Source organism: Serinus canaria, chromosome 6 (genome assembly GCF_022539315.1).
Source record: "Serinus canaria isolate serCan28SL12 chromosome 6, serCan2020, whole genome shotgun sequence".
NCBI classification, from domain to species: domain Eukaryota; kingdom Metazoa; phylum Chordata; class Aves; order Passeriformes; family Fringillidae; genus Serinus; species Serinus canaria.
In genome coordinates this window covers 32,195,763-32,214,416 of record NC_066320.1, presented here as the reverse complement: position 1 = coordinate 32,214,416, position 18,654 = coordinate 32,195,763, and the positions used below count along the sequence as shown (strand labels likewise).

At 41.3% G+C, this 18,654-nt stretch overlaps 2 protein-coding genes across 3 annotated transcripts; one reads left to right on the top strand and one right to left on the bottom strand.

Annotated features, from left to right (window-relative positions):
* Window positions 1-137: 137 nt before the first annotated feature.
* On the bottom strand, window positions 138-8,156 carry BCCIP (BRCA2 and CDKN1A interacting protein). Its single transcript, XM_030241416.2, has 7 exons — window positions 8,015-8,156; window positions 6,030-6,104; window positions 5,457-5,537; window positions 4,646-4,738; window positions 3,945-4,132; window positions 2,663-2,840; window positions 138-509 (listed from the first exon to the last, which is right to left on the bottom strand). Exons 1-7 carry the CDS (start codon window positions 8,150-8,152, stop codon window positions 339-341), a joined length of 924 nt encoding a protein of 307 aa, XP_030097276.1. The 5' UTR covers window positions 8,153-8,156; the 3' UTR covers window positions 138-338.
* On the top strand, window positions 8,156-17,974 carry UROS (uroporphyrinogen III synthase). Of its 2 annotated transcripts, none has more exons than XM_050976365.1 (10): window positions 8,156-8,266; window positions 9,845-9,934; window positions 10,661-10,744; window positions 11,094-11,190; window positions 12,350-12,424; window positions 12,875-12,949; window positions 15,414-15,497; window positions 15,789-15,874; window positions 16,466-16,564; window positions 17,226-17,974. In XM_050976365.1, the coding sequence occupies exons 2-10, from the start codon at window positions 9,872-9,874 to the stop codon at window positions 17,370-17,372; spliced, it is 810 nt and encodes a 269-aa protein (XP_050832322.1). In that variant the 5' UTR covers window positions 8,156-8,266; window positions 9,845-9,871; the 3' UTR covers window positions 17,373-17,974. The 2 variants fall into 2 exon arrangements, with proteins under 2 accessions (XP_050832322.1, XP_009085850.2); XM_009087602.4 differs by lacking the exon at window positions 8,156-8,266 and adding an exon at window positions 8,289-8,540.
* Window positions 17,975-18,654: the final 680 nt, after the last annotated feature.

Genomic DNA, 18,654 nt, shown 5'->3' with positions numbered 1-18,654 from the left:
ATTTCAAACTTTTGACATAAATACCTTTAACAGAAGAAAGAAAGAAAAAACACTTTCCTCAACAAAAGGAGTTGCACGCATTATTTTGGAACAAACCCACCTGATTGAGCTTTGGTTAAAAACACACTGAACAGATATTCAGGTTTTCTTTTGACACTGGGTTTTTATTGATTGCTTCGTGATGATATCAAAGTAAAATCAGATGGAGTATTTAAAAATATTCATTTGGTGATAGTTTTAGTTGTACAAAACCATTGACCCAACAGCAGTTCTGCAGATAGTGTGAGGTCACAGTCCTGCATGGCTGCTCTGTAAAAACCTGGTGTTTGTAGGGGAGCTCAGAGGGAGAGATAATCTTTGAGTTTATCCATAATTCCATGGATTCCATCAGCTGGAACTACAATAACTGTCCTCAGAGGCTTCATGGGTACATCATCAAAGGACCATCTGCCACCCAGACAGGTGTCACTTTCCTCTTGCACAGAGTAGTTGAATTTCAGAAGGGCTTTCTAAACAACAGAAACAAAAGCATTCAGATTAAAATGTTTAATTAGCATGAAGATAATTATAATAATAATCATCATCCAAACAAAGTGAAAATAATGAACCTATTATGCCCATGCTTATTAAGAAGCTTTTTCCCTCTTGAAGTGTCCACCAAAAAGAACAACCAAAAAATCCACTATTTAAAGTATTTTAAACAAACATTTTATTTTCACTGAATTTATATCTGTCATATTAAATTCTATAATGATTGCTGCCATTATAGTTTGGGATCAGAGAAACAACCTAGGAGGGAGGGAAAAAAAAAAAACAAATCCATGTTCTGAGGCTCTCCTGCTTTCAGGGCCTACTCTTGAAACTGCCCAGAGTCCTAAAAATTAACAAACCTGTAAGAATATGAGTAGAAATCAAATATTAAGGGGATGGGCACCAAATGAATCCTGAGGAGAATTTCAGAAAGCTCTTGGAAAGGTTCCAGGTGGCTGGAGCAACTGGAAGATCTGTTTATGCTTCTCCAAACAGGCAGGTGTCTAGAATGTGCATGACTTCTTTTCAGGGATATAATCCCCACACAGAAAGTCCCTTTTCATCAGCTTTTCTAAACAAAATTCCTGATGGATGAGAAAAACAACCTAATGAATGTTTCCAGTTCTCACACAAGTCAGATGAAGAACTCTGAGCTGAACCATCAAGAAGAACTTATCTGATTCCTTCCCTTTGAAGGAAAATTAAGATCCACTCTCCTTTTAGGTTTGCTTTCCACTAACAATATATCAAGGCTTTAAATCTCATTTTGGATGGATTACCACACTAACTGAGTGGCTTTGCTCAAGAACAATTTGAGCACCTTTAATCAATTCCAAGTCTGGTTATAATAGATTTTCTGGTTATAATTTTAAGGAGCAGAATGAAGCCCAGGGCAGTGCCAAGTGCAGGAGAGGCTGCTCTCAGTTTGATATGGCTCCAAGTGCCTCACCACATTTAATGCTATTTTATGGCAATCTAATTAACATTATGTGTGATCAGGGAGGACAGACACTCAGCACTAATTTAACACACACACATTATTAAGTACAGAGAGACATTTCATTTAATACCCTACATAATGTTTAAAATGTTTTTTTTTAAACACTGGAAAGACTGTTAAAAAGAAAAATAAGCTCAGTTTGAATCTATCCTTTTGAGCTGAGAATGACTGGAGTTTAGATGAAAGCACACAATTAGCCTTTAATAAATAACAAAGCTGAGATAAATAAATACAAAATGGGCCTTCTACAACACAACACCCATGGACACATGAGCTTCACAGGCTTCTCCCCAGCAGCTTTTCATAACATTTTACAGAGTTCAGCTCCAGCTGATTCAGCTGCTGTGGCAGGAACACAAAAACAAAATCTACAACTTGCTGCTGCACAGAGACTACAACACAACTCCCTACAGCCACCAGTGAATTCCCCAACTTACATTTCTCTCATTCCCAAAAAATAAAATTACAGCCCTATCACAGCCTGTCAGAATGATTACACAGAGGAACCTTTGCCATTAACCACCCCATGCATGCGCTAGTCCTTTGCCCTGCAGGCACTGCCAGAAATGAAAAATAACACCCTCTTGACAAAGTAATGATATTGTACAACAGTGGTTTTAAAGCTTTGGGAAAAAAAAAAAACAAAACAAAAAAACCCCAAAAAAACCCCATGAAAAATTCTTTGCATTTCAAAGCACATCTTAAATTTAATTTCCTGCATTTTGCCCTCACCTGATCTGGCTTGGGACCGGCAGAATTGTGTGGCCAGGTTGCCTTAGGAAATGGGAAGTGATATTTTCATCTCAGTGTTTCACCACTTTTTATTAATATAATTGCCCTGAGTAGAATAGAGACAGAAAAGGGAAGCAAGAGCCACCTCTTAGGACCTCCTTCAGTTTTTATTCTGAGCATTTTTTTGCATGTAACAGGTACCCAGGAGGAAACAGATAAATCAGTACACACAAAGAGCTTGATTGCTCCTCTCTCAACACTACTCCAAAACACCCTGGATTTAATTTCAAAATATTTGTGATCATCTTGATAAAAACTCCCCTTGAATTTGAGGTGAAACATCTCTTGTTGATGATATGTAAAGAAAAAGAAGCATTTTAAACTCAATAATCATGTTACCTCATGAAAGAATTCTTCCTCTGCATTTGCAAACATTAATTCCTCCTTTGGCTGATTCCTCCCTTCCTTCCTCTTAGAACTGCTTTTTGTGGCTTCTGTGAAGGTCTTGCTGATAAGGAGGTAATAGTGGCACTTTCCACAGGGTTTGTTTGTTCTCTGTGCCTCAGTCAGCTCCTTCCTAAAGAGGAATACATGTTTACACAACTTAAATCCTAAACAAGCATATAACCAAACCTTAGAATGGAGTGGTATAGGAAGGATATTCAAATTGCAGCCTATTCTTTTATGACTACCTCAGAAAATCAATTTTGCAGATGGATTCCTGTACTTAAACATATTATTTGTACTTTAAACTATAAAAATCTGAATGTTTTTCCTCAGCTCACAGGATAACCCTTTGTGCCCAGAATCCTGTTCATGGTAATGTCTGTGCACTGATTTTAAGTGCAACTCTCCTTAAAAATACATCACATTATCACTTCCTTGAGGAACTGTGTCGCTCCAAAACCTTAGGACAAAGAGGCTGAGATCTGAATTTGAGCTGTGACAAGTGCTGTATTTGTGGTGACCTCAATCTAAATTCTCATCTCACATGAGAGGAAAGAAGGCAAAAATGAAAGAAGAAAAAGATGATCTCCATTCTATTACTGGTTCCTTATCCAACAAAACTTCTTTGTTCCCAGCTCTCAGTGTGGCACTAAAATAATGTAATGCTGTGTTTCAGTGGATTAATTTATTTACATTCACCCAGCTTTTGATATAACCCATGAATCAGCAGAGCTCAAACAGCACTTCACCTGCTTTTTCATTACCTGAAACTAACCAAAACACTGCCTATTTACATGGGTCAAAAATAATACACCTTTTAATCCTTTCCCTCAGTCCAAATCTCCCATTCCTGAGCCAGACATTAACACAGAAACACCCAAGCTGCTAACAGAGTTCTCATTTTTAAATTTTCCTACATCAGTGTGAAAATAATCTGCAGTACAAGGACAAACTGCAATATACAGACAGCTGTTTCTGTAGAACAGCACATGTTCTCAAATAATATCCTCTACAGAATTTGAGAAAGTTCTGGACCTTTATAAAGATACAAAAAAAAAAATCTTAAAATTAACTAAAGACCATATATAGACTTTTTTTTTGTTCATGCTTTACTCATATCTCATAGCATCAACTGTCTTAACACAGCTCTACATACGTAAGAATTCTGAAAAATATGATGAAAAATACCATTCAGCATCATGCAAGGAAAAAAAAAATAAATAAACAAACTTACTGGAGCTGTTGGTGCATGGGCAGAGCAATCTGTGGGGGGACATTGATGAACCTTTCACTCAGGATGAGCCCCACAGGCTTGGTGCTGTCGTTGAGGAGTTTACTCAGCTGTTCCACCACCCGGGGCTCACAGCTCTGCTCACAGCGACTCAGCAGCAGCTCTTTGATTTGCTCAGCACACTGGGTGCCCTGCAAGCAAAAGGTGCATTTCCTTTACCTGATCCAACAGCTGTTTGCACAGGAAACCTGAATGTCACCTGAGAGGGAACTTCCCACAGGCCTGGTGGCAATAATCTCCCTCAGCAGCCTCTAAAGCATTGCACAACTGCTTTCAAATCATTCTCCAGCCCTGAAGCTGAGAGTAAATGAAGTTTGTGAAGTGATGGGAACAAGGAACTGCAACACCACAGCAAAACTCCAAACTGCAGAAGATCAAAGGGAGGAAATACAAGAGACTGACAGCTCATTTATGCTGGAATAGTAATTTCAGTAATTTTCTCTATTGCATTCTCTGCTTCATGTTTGACCCTCAGCAAGTTACTGCACTCAAAAAGACCTAAGCCACTTCAAGTTTTATCAACCCCATCCTCCAGAGTGGAATTCCAAATCCTGGTCCAGCTGTCCAGGCTTGTTACACAGGATGCAGTCTCATTTATTACTGATGCTAATATTTATAACCATATGTTACTGAGGAATACCAACCTTCCTTTCTGTTAAGTTCAAGCAGCTTATAAAACCAAATACTTCATCATCATCTTCTTCATCATCAGAACTGTCTTCCTGCACTTCTGCTTGCTGTTGAATGAAAGGAAAACCAACAATTCATACTGACATTCTATTTCCAGTCTGTGGCAAAAGATGTTTTTCTTTCCAGGTGGTATCAGCAGATGAAAACCAGTGAGGAAATCTGTACAAACACACCCTGCTAATGCTGCTGCATCACTGAACACCTCAGTGTGCTCAGAGCCAGCTTTAGAGAGGGCCAGGCCATGCATCTTCTACAGCAGAGTCCTCTGAAAGGAACTAAAGGTTGATAGCTCACATTTAATAAGCAGCATCTCAGCCCAGGGAATGGCAATATCTTAAACAAAACAAATTTCCTTCAGTCTCTAATGCAGTAAACCTGGAGTGTCTTGACAACCATGGAGCAATAAAGCTTTGATAGGGAGGGGGACAAAGAGCTGTGTCTTTGTAGGAAAGTCACAAGCTCCTGTTTCTTATGGAGATGGCAACAAACCTCTCCATTGCATTTTCAGCATTACTAGACTGAAATTCAGGGAGGGAAAAGCCTTCCATATGTAAAAAGAAACCAGCAACAACAACACATCAAATTCATTCTTTGCTTGAAAGCAGGCATGGAAAATTTCACTTCCCATAGAAAAATTATTCTTAAAGCAGAAAAAGCAAGAAAGCATACAAATAACAGACAGGATCCCCTTCTGAAATACAGAAATAATGTCATTTTAACAAAGAAAGCATTGTACTTCAATTATAAATATAATATCTGTCTTACCTTGATGATACTCCCAATATGGTTCTGTTGTATTAATATATCAGTTAATTCAGCAGTGTTAACAGGAGCTTTTAGAAACAACTGGAAGACAGGAAACAAGTATTAAGTTTCAGGCACTGAGGGTATCTCCTGGACCACTTAATAGAAAATCAAGTGATATTTTTATTTATCTTCCTTCATTATAATACTGCAAAAACTAACAATCAGCTGCTGGAGGTGCTTGTTCCTGCACCTTCCACATGCTGATATTTCCACCCTGGCACCCTCTGCAGTTTGATATGATCTGAAAGCTGTGGCTATTCCATCCCTGGAAGAGTCCAAGGGCAGAGTGGATGGAGCTTGGAGCAATCTGGGGTAGTGGAAGGTGTCCCTGGCCATGGCAGGGGGTGGCACTGGATAGGCTTTAAGGTCCCTTCCCTCCCAAACTATTCTGGGATTATCTAACAAAAGGAAGAAAAGTAATATATAAAAGCTATAAATCAATACAGAGAATGTGAACTGATGCCTTTGCACAACTCCTTAGATATTATTTATCAATGCAATATCAACCAAGCTGACAAGTAGCCACAGTACCTGCTGGAGTAACTTCTTTATCCCATTATAGTCATTGTCTGATATGGAATGTGCTTCAAATTCAACATTCACTTCCTGCAGAGTAAAACAGAGAATATCACACACACTTGGCAGAAGTTAGATCAGAAGTTAGCTGAACTGTGAGAAACTTGAAGACAATAATGGCAAACAACAGAAAGTGAACTTATTTCCACCTTGCAGTAGTCTCAGCAATTGCTATCATTTTTCCTATGACCTTTAGAGAGCATCTAGGAAAGCAACTTTTAAAAACTGACCCAGCAATTGTGCCATGAACAAACCTTTAATGCTTTGCTCCTGCCATCAGGTTCACACAATTACAACTGTTGTAGCCACAGATTCTTCCTGGAGAGGAGTGACACAGGCAGTTAAACCCTGGCAACTTCAGCACTGGGGTCTAACACCTTAGCCAAAGTGCAGGTTGCTGCATACATTTAAATAATTACATCCAAACCCACACTTCTGCTATTTCCCCAAATTCTCCTGCCATCATTAATCCCACTGTGGAACTCTGCAAATTATGAGACCCAGGCACTGCAGCAGCCACAATGGGAACTGCTGCTTCTCCTTCCAGAACAAATGCTGTGTGTCTACCAACACTTTTATTGGTATACAAAATTAAAAGTCACACCTGCCAAGGTTACTCTGCCCACCTATTCCACTGTTCAAGATCATTCAACTTTTAATTGCCAGTTTCAACTACACCTCCTGAGTAACCTCAACAACTCAGCCTCACTTTTGCCACCATTCAGCCTCAGAACTCTCTCCAATCTCACACAGAGGTCATGGCCTTTGCTGTCCACTGGAAGAACAGTGTTAAAGACCTTTCTACATTGTCTGCAATGTAGAAAACAGGCACACAATCCCTTGGGAGGCAGTAAAATTCAGGAGACATCGGCACAGGCTGCCCTGGATCCCTGGAAGTGTCCAAGGCCAGGCCGGACAGGGCTTGGAAAACCCTGGGATAGTGCAAGGTGTCCCTGCCATGGCAGGGGGTGAACTGGATGGACTTTAATGCCCTTTCCAAACCAAACTATTCTGGGATTCTATAATAAAGGAAGCAAATTTATTTTTACGATAACAAAACATAGCAGAAAATAATAAAAGAGCTAATCCTCTGTGCTGACAGCAGCATTTCCAAGCAGCCACCTCCAGCCCCACACCTGAGCAGACACACCAAGGGCCTGGGGGCTGTACAGCTGAGACCTTGGGGACCCCAACACTTGAAAAACAGTTAAAAAATTTTTTTTTTAACAACAACGCAGTGAACACACTTTGGATCGCCGGCCCACAAGGACGCGTTCCCTGCGCTCCCACAGGACGCGCACCCAGCGCCCACAGGCCCTTCCCAAGCCCTTCCCAAGCCCTTCCCAAACACAGCATTTTCAGGGAACCCCCGATGAGGGGAGAGAAATGATGCATCTGACTCCATCTTATCAGAAGGCTAATTAATTACTTTATTATATTATTCTATACTATGTTGCATTACATCTAAACTGAATCTGCCAAGCACTCAACTCTGCACACACTGCTCTGAATCTCGTGACTGTCAGCCCACAGTCCCGACACACACACCCACACCAACCCTGACAGGCCAAGGAAACAAAACCCCATCACTGTGGGTAAACAATCTACACACTGCATTCTACTTTAGCACAAACACAGGCACAGCAAATGATAAGAGTTGTTTTTCCTTTCTCTGATGTTCAGAGAATGTGAACCCCAGAAATAATCTTGGGAAGAATTGTGCATTGCTTTTCTCTGCGAAGAGAAATGTGGCGACACCCGAACATCCCCTGACACCCTTCCCAAGCCCTTCCTGAATATCCCTGATAACAAACCCTTCCCGAACATCCTGACAGTCCCTTCCTGAGTATCTCCTGACAACAATCCCCTGCCAATTCCTTCCCGAACACCCCCTGCCAATCCCAGGCGTGCCGGAGCCGTGCGGGGCCCGTCCCGCTCACCTCAGCGATGGGCTCGTCCGAGTCCGAGCACCCCGAGCTCTCGGAGCCGCTGTCGGAGCCCTCGGAGCTACCGGAGCCGCTGTGGGAGCCCTGCTCCCCGGCGGGGGCCCGCGCCCGGCGCTTGGCCGGCGTGGCCATGGCACGGAAGGGCGGTGTGGCCGCGGGATGTCGCCGAATGTCGCGACAGCGAGCGGCAGGCAGCGCCCGCTGAGCGCGGAGGGGCCCGGACAGCCGCGGAGGCTGAAGGAGGAGGCGCGTCCCGGCGAACCCGGATTTCCTCCTGGTGCTGTGGTGTCACTTCCTTGCAAAGGGAATTCCCTCCCGGGAATGGCTGTCCGGGGTTAAATCGGGCTGCCCAGGGCGGTTCGGAGTCCCCGTCCCTGCAGGAAGGGCTGGAGGTGGCACCTGGGGCCGGGCACGGGCACGGCTCGGGCTCGGTGACCCTGGAGGCTTCCCCAGCCTCAGGGATCCCGTGCTTTAAAAGGAGCAGAGTGTCTGAGCATCTCCGACATTAGCAAAAATTACTGTAAGTAAAAACCAGCGTCGGTGAAAATTGCCAGTTCAAGCGGGAATCAGGCTGCTCGCTGTAAAAATCGTGTCCCGGCTTGCCCCGTAGCAAATTCCCTGGATAATTCCAGAGAAAGGGCAGAGAGGGGTGACAGGGAGAGCACCGTAAGCACAACGTGATCCTGGGCTGTATTGAAAATGCCAGTCGGGAAAACGCGTTCAAATGCCCCGAGCGCTGAAGAAACGCTCATTAATGATCCAGCCTCGGTTATGTGTTCCGTTTAACACCTCGTGTCTAATTAATGAAGAAATGAGCTGTTAATGAGGCCATGGAAAGAAGAGCATTGGGCACTCGCTGTACCCAGCCAGGAGAAATGCAAGGCGCAGAGCCTTGGGATGTAATTCCAGCTTTATAAATCTGCTTCAAGTAGGCTCAACATTTTCATGTTCCCTTTAAAGCGTCAAATACATCTGTGGGGGTTTTTATTTTGTTTTAGTTTGGGGCTTTTTGTTTGGTTGGTTTTTTGGTTTTGTTTTTTGTTTTGTTTTTAAAGCTGTGTTTGCTCTAGGAGCAATTAGGTCAGTACCAAAATTTGAATTCTGATATCCAGGGAAAGAATTTAGAGGATGAAATTTCCTGAGTGTGTGATCTGTCAGGAAAATACCACGCTGGTAACTGGGGTAAATGTGCACGTAGTGAGTGGATTTCTGTTTGTATTATTTGTGTATTTGCTTGTGTTTGTAACTTTGAGTTTAGCACCAAAGCTTGTAAGGAACTGACAAATCTCATCTTCCATTTTTATGGCAGAATAGATGTTTTCAGTCCTGCCTTGTTTCCTGGACTATCGGAGAAGGCATATTAATATTGTCTGTATTATTATAGATGTATAAATGTGTGCATATAGACACACATATTAAATAAAATCAATCTTTGCATACTCATTTGGATGAGCAGAGGGTGAAAACTAGCATGGAAATTAACAGAATAAATAATATTTTTGTAGATAGGAGCTGATTCAGTTGCAGAACGTGGTGGCATTGTAGGGTTTGTTACTCCTTTTACAAAATATTCTTTAAAATGTGTTCCCCTTGATGAGTTTCACCAGAGCCTCTCCTTTGAGCAGTGTTATCTAAGGGCAGCATATTCTTTTCTGCCCTTATCAGGGTGGCTGCTCCTGCCTGGAGAATGCACAATAACTGCTTACTCACTGTGTAAGAGCAGTACAACTGCTAGCAACTCGGTTCCTGGAGCTGTTAGAGTCACTGGTTGAGTCAAAAACTCCTGTAGATCTAATTTAGATAAATTCCATTCTTGTATTTCAGGGTTCTGCTGGGCTTCCTCGGTGAACAATGAAGGTTCTGCTGCTGAAGGATCCCAAAGACAAAGATTCAGGACCAGATCCTTATATTAAAGTGAGTAAATGTTGAGAAAACAAAAAAAAAGTGTCACTTCTGTATTAAATGTGAATGCAGCTGTTTCAAGGGGCTCAATCAAAATTAGGAGTGCGTGTCTGAAATTGTGGTGAGAGAAAAAGGATCTTGGAAAATAGCTTTTATAATTGTATCAATTATGGGACATTTGTACTGAATTCATGGTAAAGCTCTCAGCAAAGTACTGATATGAAACCAGCTTCATTTGAATTAATTAGCATTGATTATGTTTATTTGGACAGAATAGAGATTACAGAAATCCTTTGTATTTTTACTGGGAATGTGATGTGAAATAGAGGTTACTGGGGTCCCTTCTGCTCCTGCCCTTGGTTATGTGAGTCAGTCTCACTGATAAGAGGAAGAATTGCTGAAAAAGGAGGATTATTTTTTCAGAAGAAACCTCCTGACAGAATTACAGAGATGCACAGGGATATTTGCAGGACTGGGTGGCCACCTGGGGACTCCAGAGTTTTGTGCTGCTGTCTCCTGTACCTCAGAAGGTCACAGTCCCACAGCTGTTTGTTTAATTAAATCTTGCAATATTAAATAATTAACAATTTCAAACTAGATTTACCAGGGGGAGGAAATAAAATGCCTTTTTATTTTGCTTTAGCAAAGATAAATGCTTGTGCTGACTTAGTCAGCTCTTTGAAAAGCAAAAATGCTGTTTGGAATTTATTTCAAGAGCTGCAAACCTTTTCTTGATAGGAATTAGGATCCTACAGTCTGGAAGCAACGTTGATCCCAGTTTTGTCATTTGAATTCACCTCTCTTGACAGCTTATTTGAGAAGGTGAGTTTGAAATTCTTTCAGTTGTCTTATTTCCAGCAGGATTTGGTTGCCAAGGTCCCATTTAATCATTCTCTGTGTGGTACCTCTTTTTGTGTTGCCACAAACCAGCTTTGGGCAGTAAAATTTCATGTTCAGCATCAAGGACCTTGCCCTTGCTGGCTGAAGAATTAAATTGGCCAGACAGAATTCAGATTTAAATTGTAAATTGTCACAAGTGTTGGGGCATTTCAGGCAATTATTGAAACTGTTCTGTTTGCCACAAGGTTATAAATAATTGATCATCGGATTTTTAAAATTAATTTATAGTCAATATTTTTTTTTACTTCTTAAATCTACTGTTTCTAAATAGCTTTCCCATCCAGAGTGCTATGGAGGCCTAGTTTTTACCAGCCCAAGAGCATTAGAAGCCATCAAGATCTGTTTAAAAGAGAAGAGTAAAAAAGAGGGTAAGTACACGTTGATGTTCCTTGGGCTTTTTCTTCAGCATCTTGTGACGTTTGGAATTTAAAGAATTTTATTTCACCATGATTTTTAAAAAAAAAACCTGAATTTCATAGTTCTTTTAGCATCATAAAGGACTCATGCTACACTGAGCTTTCAAGGGTTGTGTTTTCCACACTGAAAAATGAAGGAGAGGAGCTTTTGGTGCAAATTACTGATTAGTGAGAGCTTTGCCAGCTCTGGTTCTCTCATGCAGAAGGAATATTTTGCTGCAGAGCCTGGTTTGCTTGCTGACTTCTTTCCTCCCTTAAAGAGAAGATCATCTCATAAAAACTGGCCATCACTTCTGTGCCTGTGTCATTCATGTAAAATGCTGCAGAAAAAGGGAGTTCTCTGTCTTGAATAAGAAATTACTAGAGTGAATTAATTATTCACTAAAAAATGCTGAAGTGCTGAGGCAACAAAGCCAAGAGATGAGGAGTGAGGAAGAATCCTGCTAAATAGAAATAGCCTTCACAGTGAAATGCCAAACCCTTGTAAACTCTTCCAAATTCTTATCTTGGGTGATTCTGGCATGGAGTTTCTACTTTACCTGCTCCATTTTTGGGCTGTGGACAAACCAATGTCCTGTGAGTAAGGTTACACCTTCGAGTAAGCAGTAAATGCACTGCTTATTGTAGCATTTGCAGCATCAGAGGACAGAATATTAAGATTTTAGGTCAAAAATAATCTCTAAATTTCATCCCTAACCTTGATTAGGACTTTTGGAAAATAAAAATTTTCCTGATAAAAATGAGTCTGTAGTTCCTATTTGGGTTTCTCTCAAAGGCAATAAATCCATGTGGTTTTACTTCTGGTTTTTATTTTTACTGTTGTAGTTTGTGTTTCTTTTTTCACCCCCAGTAGTCCCAGAAAAGACTCAGTGTTCTGGGCTGCTCTGGTTAAACCAAGACAGTAAAAAACTTGGGGTATCTGGTTTGATCCTTTAAGATTTGTACATCCAGATTTGCTGAATGTGTAGTAGGAATAATAGGAATTTTAGCTATTATTATCATTTTGCTGTATTTGTGGATTAAACAGAACTCCAAGTAGTCATTTATCATTCACATTCTGTTGCCATGTGCTTAAATTCCATTTAATTTAGTATAATTTAATGTTTTTCAGCCTGGTCAAAATCTCTTAAACAAATGTGGAATATCAAACCAACATATGTGGTAGGAAAAGCTACAGCTTCTTTAGGTAAGCTGGGGTTTAAAAAAAGAAAACTTGGCTAAATCTGGCTTGTAAGTACAATTTTTGGAGGAGGAGCTGCTGTTCAGGGGTGCTGAGGAAGAAATTTAAGTTAATTTAAAAGAGAGGTAATTATGTAAACATTAGAATTATATCCATGCTCCAGCCAAGGATATCCATGGATCCAATCCAGCCTCTGGATTTCTGCTACTCTTGTTGTAATGGGATGGTCACTGCTTGAAAAATTGGGTCAAAACAGGAAAAAAATCCCTTTGTTCTTATTTGAATGTGGTTTTGTTATTGCTTTTGGAAGTGAACTTGCATGGAAGGGATTCTAACTGGTTGAGATTGTGCACAAATGATTTGTGTGCCTCCCTTTGCATCCCAGGGTCCTCTCAGGAAATCTGAATTGTTCTCATTGTTTTCCATGGTGTTTTTCTTTGCTGCTTTTGACTCTAGTGGAAGAAATTGGTCTTGTTCCAGAAGGAGAAAAGGCTGGAAATGCTGAGAAATTAGCTGAGTATATTTGTTCAAGTAAGTGGCTAAAATGTTGGGGTTAAATTAAAGTAATCCTAAATAAATTTGGGTCCCTTCCATCATTTCAGAATTTCCTTAAGGTAAAATCAAGTGCACAGTGATGCAAAAATACTTCATAATACATAAACAAGATATTGATTTCCATGTAATCTTAGACCCTCTAGTTAATTAATAAATACTATATGAGCCAGCAGGAAAAAATTTATTTTTACTGGAAGATCAGAGCTGTAATGATTGGAAATTGCTGCTAAATCAGAAGATTTAAATGCTGGTGACTTTCCCCAGAATTACCCTGTGGTTTCAGAGGGATCTGGTTTTCAGCACCAAAACTCAGTGGTTTTGAAAAAAAATTAAATTATGCTTTAATTTTTGTTTAACCATTTTGTTATGGTTAAATCTGTAACTCCTCTCAACCTATTATCAGATTTTTGGGGAATTTTAAAAGTCTATTTGCTGACTTCTTCTGTTTTTACTCTAAGTGTTAAAATTTCCAGTAGCAATAAGGAAGATTTTTAGACTTAGGAGCTGTTTATTTTTTGAGTGGATGGCTCAGTAGGATCAGTGAAAAAAGAGTTTTTGTACAGATGTGAGAGAGCTGCTGAGCAAAATCTGCCCAGAGATTTATGGGGAAAAGAAAAATGGGCTGGGAGCTGGAAAGGATTGTTTTTGCTGGGCACAGTGCTCTCTAATTCACTGGCAAATAAAATACTCCAGCTCTAGGGAATATTTAATGATAAAAATGAGAGTTTCCAACACAAGATCAAATAATAAATTCTGAAAATTAAAACTACAACACAAATATTTCATGGGTGAAGAATAACCCATCTCCTCTCTTCTAATAGCAAAGGTATTAAAGCAGAGAAAGCTTTCAGCTGATTTTTAGTGCTGGAAAATCTACTTCTGGCCATGAATTAATATTTACCAGGGATTGTTTTGAGCAGAAAGACAAGAGAAATACCTGTTTATTGTGTTGTATGAAGGTGAAAAAAATTACCCAAGCAGTGAATTTCAGTCCCTGGAGCCTGTTTGTTGTTCAGACAGAAATATCCTCCAGGATTTATTGGGCTGTGCATATTTAAATGCTCTCAGCTGATCAGGTGCTTTATAACAACCTTGGAAGTACAGATTAAATTATCTCATGTTCCCTATTATGTATAAATTCATTTTTGTTTGTGCATGAAGAAGTAAATTAAAAGAACAGTTCTGAATTTCTTGTATCATGAGGGCTTATTGCCAGAATAAAAATAAAAGCTGAAATAATGAGATTTTTTTTCTCACCACCTTTTGTGCTTTGGTGCCCAGTTCAGTTTCAGGGATGGGAAATAAAGGAATTTACTCCAAGACAGTCTGGCTTTACTCTTCTCAAGGCAAAAAATTGGCTAGAGGAGCAGGAGATCCCAGTCCTTGTTGTGTTGTTCAGGCCTACCAAGGAATTTTTCTGTGCCAAAAGAATTGGTGTTTGCTTACAGGGATCACACTGACATTGCAAATACCTGCCTTGACTTGCAGGAGAATTGATGCTGGAACATTCCAATTTCATTTAATTTTAAAATCTTTTTTAAATTCTGAGCCAAGTTCATTCTTCCTCTAATTTTTAATTTTAATTTAAGAATATGTGGTTTCTAATTAAACCTCAGTGTGCAGTCAGAACACTCAGGTGTCTCTGGGTTGACTCCTACAGGGGTCTTTCCATTTGATTTTCACCTTTTTTTTTTATCCCTGAAGAATGTCTGTGTGCATAAACCAACAATCTCCTTCCAGCACTTAAAAACATTTATTCTCTAGTAATTGGCTCTTATAAATGTAATAACAAATCTGAATTAGTAATAAAATAATTCCATTTCTTTAGAAAGCTGAATCCAAAACTCTATCAGTCTGTATAGAATTTAATATTGAAATTTTCTCTGTGTGCCTTATTTATAGAAAAGGCAAAAGCTGTGCAAAGCAAGTCTGCTGTTAAATTCCTAATTTGACAAAAGCAAGTGAGGATATCCCTTCCCACCCCAGCAGTGCAACCAGAATCCTTTTTCCTTGGGGCATTAAGAAAATGGAATTGCAGATAGACCAAAACTTCCCAGCACAGTATTGTCCTTTCCTTTGTCTGCTGAATATTCCTTTATAGAGAGCTCTGTCATTTATTGAGTGGGACAGATTTTAAATATCAAATTGAGGCAGGTTGTGCTGAGGAGGAGATAAAGTGCATTCATATTCCCCGTGCCCTTCTACCAAGGAAGTTATCTTTTTAGCCAATATTCATATTCTAGTTATGGAACATTTTAATGTTCCTGCTGAGTAGCCTGTCCTGTCAATTGGGGCTGCAGATGTTTCCAGTTACCTCAGAGCTGTGCCTGTGGTGAGGCATTTGATAAATCAGCATTTGATACCTTTAAAATGTATTAAATCACTTTTACTCTTTGTTAAAGGCCTGAGTTAATTAAAGTTCTTGTTTGTGTGTTTACAGGAGAGAAGCCCAATTCCTCAGCTCTCCTGTTTCCTTGTGGAGCCCTGAAAAGAGAAGTACTTCCTACAGCGCTTAGAGAAAAAGGTTGAGCTTCCCCTAGAGACCCATTTTAATTAGTCAGTGATGAGAAAAGTTGTATCTAAAGCTTGTGAACCAAATTGGATGAAGTAAAAGTGGAACTTGCTGAGGAGAGGACAGGAGTAAACACTGGGAGCTTGGATGGCTGCCCACAGCTCTGGGACCTGCAAATCCTTCACAGAACTTTGATGTGTCTTTTTAGCCTGAAATAGTTACACTTCAGTGCAGTTAGGATGTTGTGAGTGCTGAACTGAAATAATAGAAATTAATGAATTAATTATGATGTCCTGATTGCAGGCATACCCCTGGAAAGCCTCACTGTTTATCAAACAGCCCAACACCCTGATCTGCAGGAATCTTTGAGCAGTTACTTCTCCCAGCAGGTACTGGACTCTGATGTAGTTTGGGATTTTCAGAATTGAGGATTTCAGGGATTTTGGATTGAGGCAGGTGACAATGCCTCCCAGAATATTCCTTTTTTTGAAGTCATGTAACTGAAATATCACTGGGCATCTTTGCTGTGGATCACAGAACCCAGGAGTCATCTGCCCTATGTAGTTTGTGTAAAAGTAATCATTGCTTTTCATTTTTCAAGATTGGCCTTCTGGTTTTTCAGTGTTAGGAGCCTCCATCATAGAATTACAGAATCATGGAATTGTTTGGTGGGAAGGGAACTTAAAGCTCATCCAGTGCCACCCCTGCCATGAGCAGGGACACCTCCCACTGCCCCAGGCTGCTCCAAGCCCTCTCCAGCCTGGCCTTGGGCACTGCCAGGGATCCAGGAGCAGCCACAGCTGCTCTGGGCACCCTGTGCCAGGGCTTCCCACCCTCCCAGGGAACAATTCCTTCCCAAAATCCCATCTGCCCTCTGGCAGTGGGAAGCCATTCCCTGTGTGCTGTCCCCATGTGCCAAGGCACTGGCACACCGCTGGAGGAGGGAGTGAGCTGTGCCAACCTCTGCTTCCTTCACCCAGGGGGTCCCTGCCAGCGTCGTGTTCTTCAGCCCATCCGGTGTCAAATTCTGCCTCCAGCACATCCAGAAGCTTTCAGGGGATTTGATCGACCAGGTCAAGGTATCTTCTCTTACAAATGGTGGAATATGAGAGGCAGTAAATTTGGGGTGGGCAAATGAGATAGAAAGGCTGTTACAGCCACTGCAAACCTTGATTCCATCTTTGGTTTGTGTTTATTTCTCTGAAGAAAATCCCAGCTTATAGCAAATACAAGTGTTACTATATAGAATTATAGAATCCCAGAATGGGTTGGGTTGGAAGGGACCTTAAAACCCATCTTGTTCCACCCCCTTGCCATGGGCAGGGACACTTTCCCCTACCCCAGGTTGCTCCAACCCCATCCAACCTGGCCTTGGGTGGATTTTAAAAATGAAATTGTTTTCACTGGAATGTTTTCCCCAACCAATTCCCCCATCTCCATTGGGATAGACTTCATTTTCCCTGAGTGCTGCCATGCTGTGAGGAGCTGTTGCTTGCACCAGGCTGCAGCTGATTAAAATTCCTCTCACTTTCCCCTGTTCGCGGGACTCGGAGCTTTCAGTGTTTGTAATGGCGAGATAAACGCTCATCTTCCCCCAGTCGCTGCTAAGTAGCTCCATTGATGGGTGGCTTTTAATGCTGCAAATCTTCAGCCTGAGCTGGGAGAGCTGATGGCTGGGAGGCCTCAGAGCTGAGTGCTGGTGCTGTGCCCAGCACTGACAGTGCAATGTTGTCCCTGCAGTTGGCTGCCATCGGCCCCAGCACAGCCGAGGCCCTGCGAGGGGCCGGCGTCGCGGTGAGCTGCACTGCAGGGAGCCCCACGCCCCAGGAGCTGGCTGCTGCCATCCACACAGCCCTGCACCCCCACAACTGCTGCGGGCCCCCCTGAGAGCCCAGCCTGCCCAGCCAGGTGCTCCAGGAGGGCTTTTCCAATTTGCACACCTGTTGTCCTGCAGGAATGTGGTTTTTGGGATTGTGAAGGACTGTCCTGGTCAGGGATGGGTGTGAGAAGGTTGCACTAAAATATCTTACGAAATCTGGGATCTGTCCAGCATCCTTAAAGCATCCAGCACTTCCCCTTCCTCCTGTGTGTACTGTGAATATTTTATCTTTGAAAAGCAGCTGTGAACACTGGGACACTGCAATCAGCCCCACACCTCACCTCAGGTACCCCCCAGCACAGCTCAGGTTGGGTTTCTCTGTATAGTCAGTTTTGCTTGCACATCTGTAGGAAAAACCAGTGAAGTATTTTCTTTTGTAAACTTGTTTGCTTGTTGTTCTGCTTTTCAAGTATTTGTATAAAAATGTTATTTGTAGATTCTTAGTGGAACAGGAGAATTCTTGCAGTGAAGTTGCTCTGTGTGGGGCTAATTCAGGTCAGCTGTTGCTCCTTGTTACCCTAACAGGGTCTTCAAAATTAGCTTTTGGTTTCTGTTCCTGTAATGAAGGATTTATTACCAGGGAAATAAACTGGCTTATCAGAGTTCATAATGGTGTTAGAGTTGTCTGTTCTGGATGTGGTTTATGCTTTAATTGTTTATCTCTGGAAGGGGAAAAATAATCCTATTTAGCACTAATGCTCCCTCCAGCTAATGCCAGGGGCTTCACAAGAGATTTGAATCATAATCTATTAATTTATAATCCTCCTGAAAGTCATTTGTGTTGTTAGCACAGTGCTGAGGTTCTTGGAAAAACAGAAAGGGCCTCGTTTGTGCACAGTTCAGGTGAAGTCTGAGGATGGGACCTGAATTTCCATCCCCGTGAGAGGCTCCACACCTGGAACAAGAGGGAAGCCAAGTTCTGTCCCTGTAAACGGAGTAATTCCAGAGTGTGGGATCATCAGTCACACTGGGCACAGCAGGACAAGGGTTTGGCTTATCAAACAGTTCCCTGTCTCAGGATGAAATGGAATCTCAGGAGAAGATTCTGGAAGCTCACAGAATCCCAGGCTGGTTTGGGTTGAAGGGACCTTAAAAAGCTCATCTAATTCCCTATCGAATACATGTAAAACCCATTTCTACCTTTCTGAAAAGTGGTTTATACTGTTATTATGCAATAAAGAACCACATTTATTTGAAGAACATCAGATGTTATATCCTGGATAATTTTATCTTCAAATAATACATATTAGCAAAAAAACCCAGAGTCCTCACTTGCTGAGGCAAGACCCC

Bases quoted from the DNA above. Each gene is read 5' to 3' on its own strand.
- UROS (XM_050976365.1), top strand. From the start codon at position 9,872: ATGAAGGTTCTGCTGCTGAAGGATCCCAAAGACAAAGATTCAGGACCA. The intron at 11,191-12,349 runs GTAAGTACACGT...AATGTTTTTCAG, and splicing joins AGAGAAGAGTAAAAAAGAGG to CCTGGTCAAAATCTCTTAAA. The intron at 15,875-16,465 runs GTACTGGACTCT...TCCTTCACCCAG, and splicing joins GCAGTTACTTCTCCCAGCAG to GGGGTCCCTGCCAGCGTCGT.
- BCCIP (XM_030241416.2), bottom strand. From the start codon at position 8,152: ATGGCCACGCCGGCCAAGCGCCGGGCGCGGGCCCCCGCCGGGGAGCAG. The intron at 6,105-8,014 runs GTGAGCGGGACG...TTTACTCTGCAG, and splicing joins CGGACGAGCCCATCGCTGAG to GAAGTGAATGTTGAATTTGA. The intron at 510-2,662 runs GTAACATGATTA...TCTGTTGTTTAG, and splicing joins AGGAAGAATTCTTTCATGAG to AAAGCCCTTCTGAAATTCAA.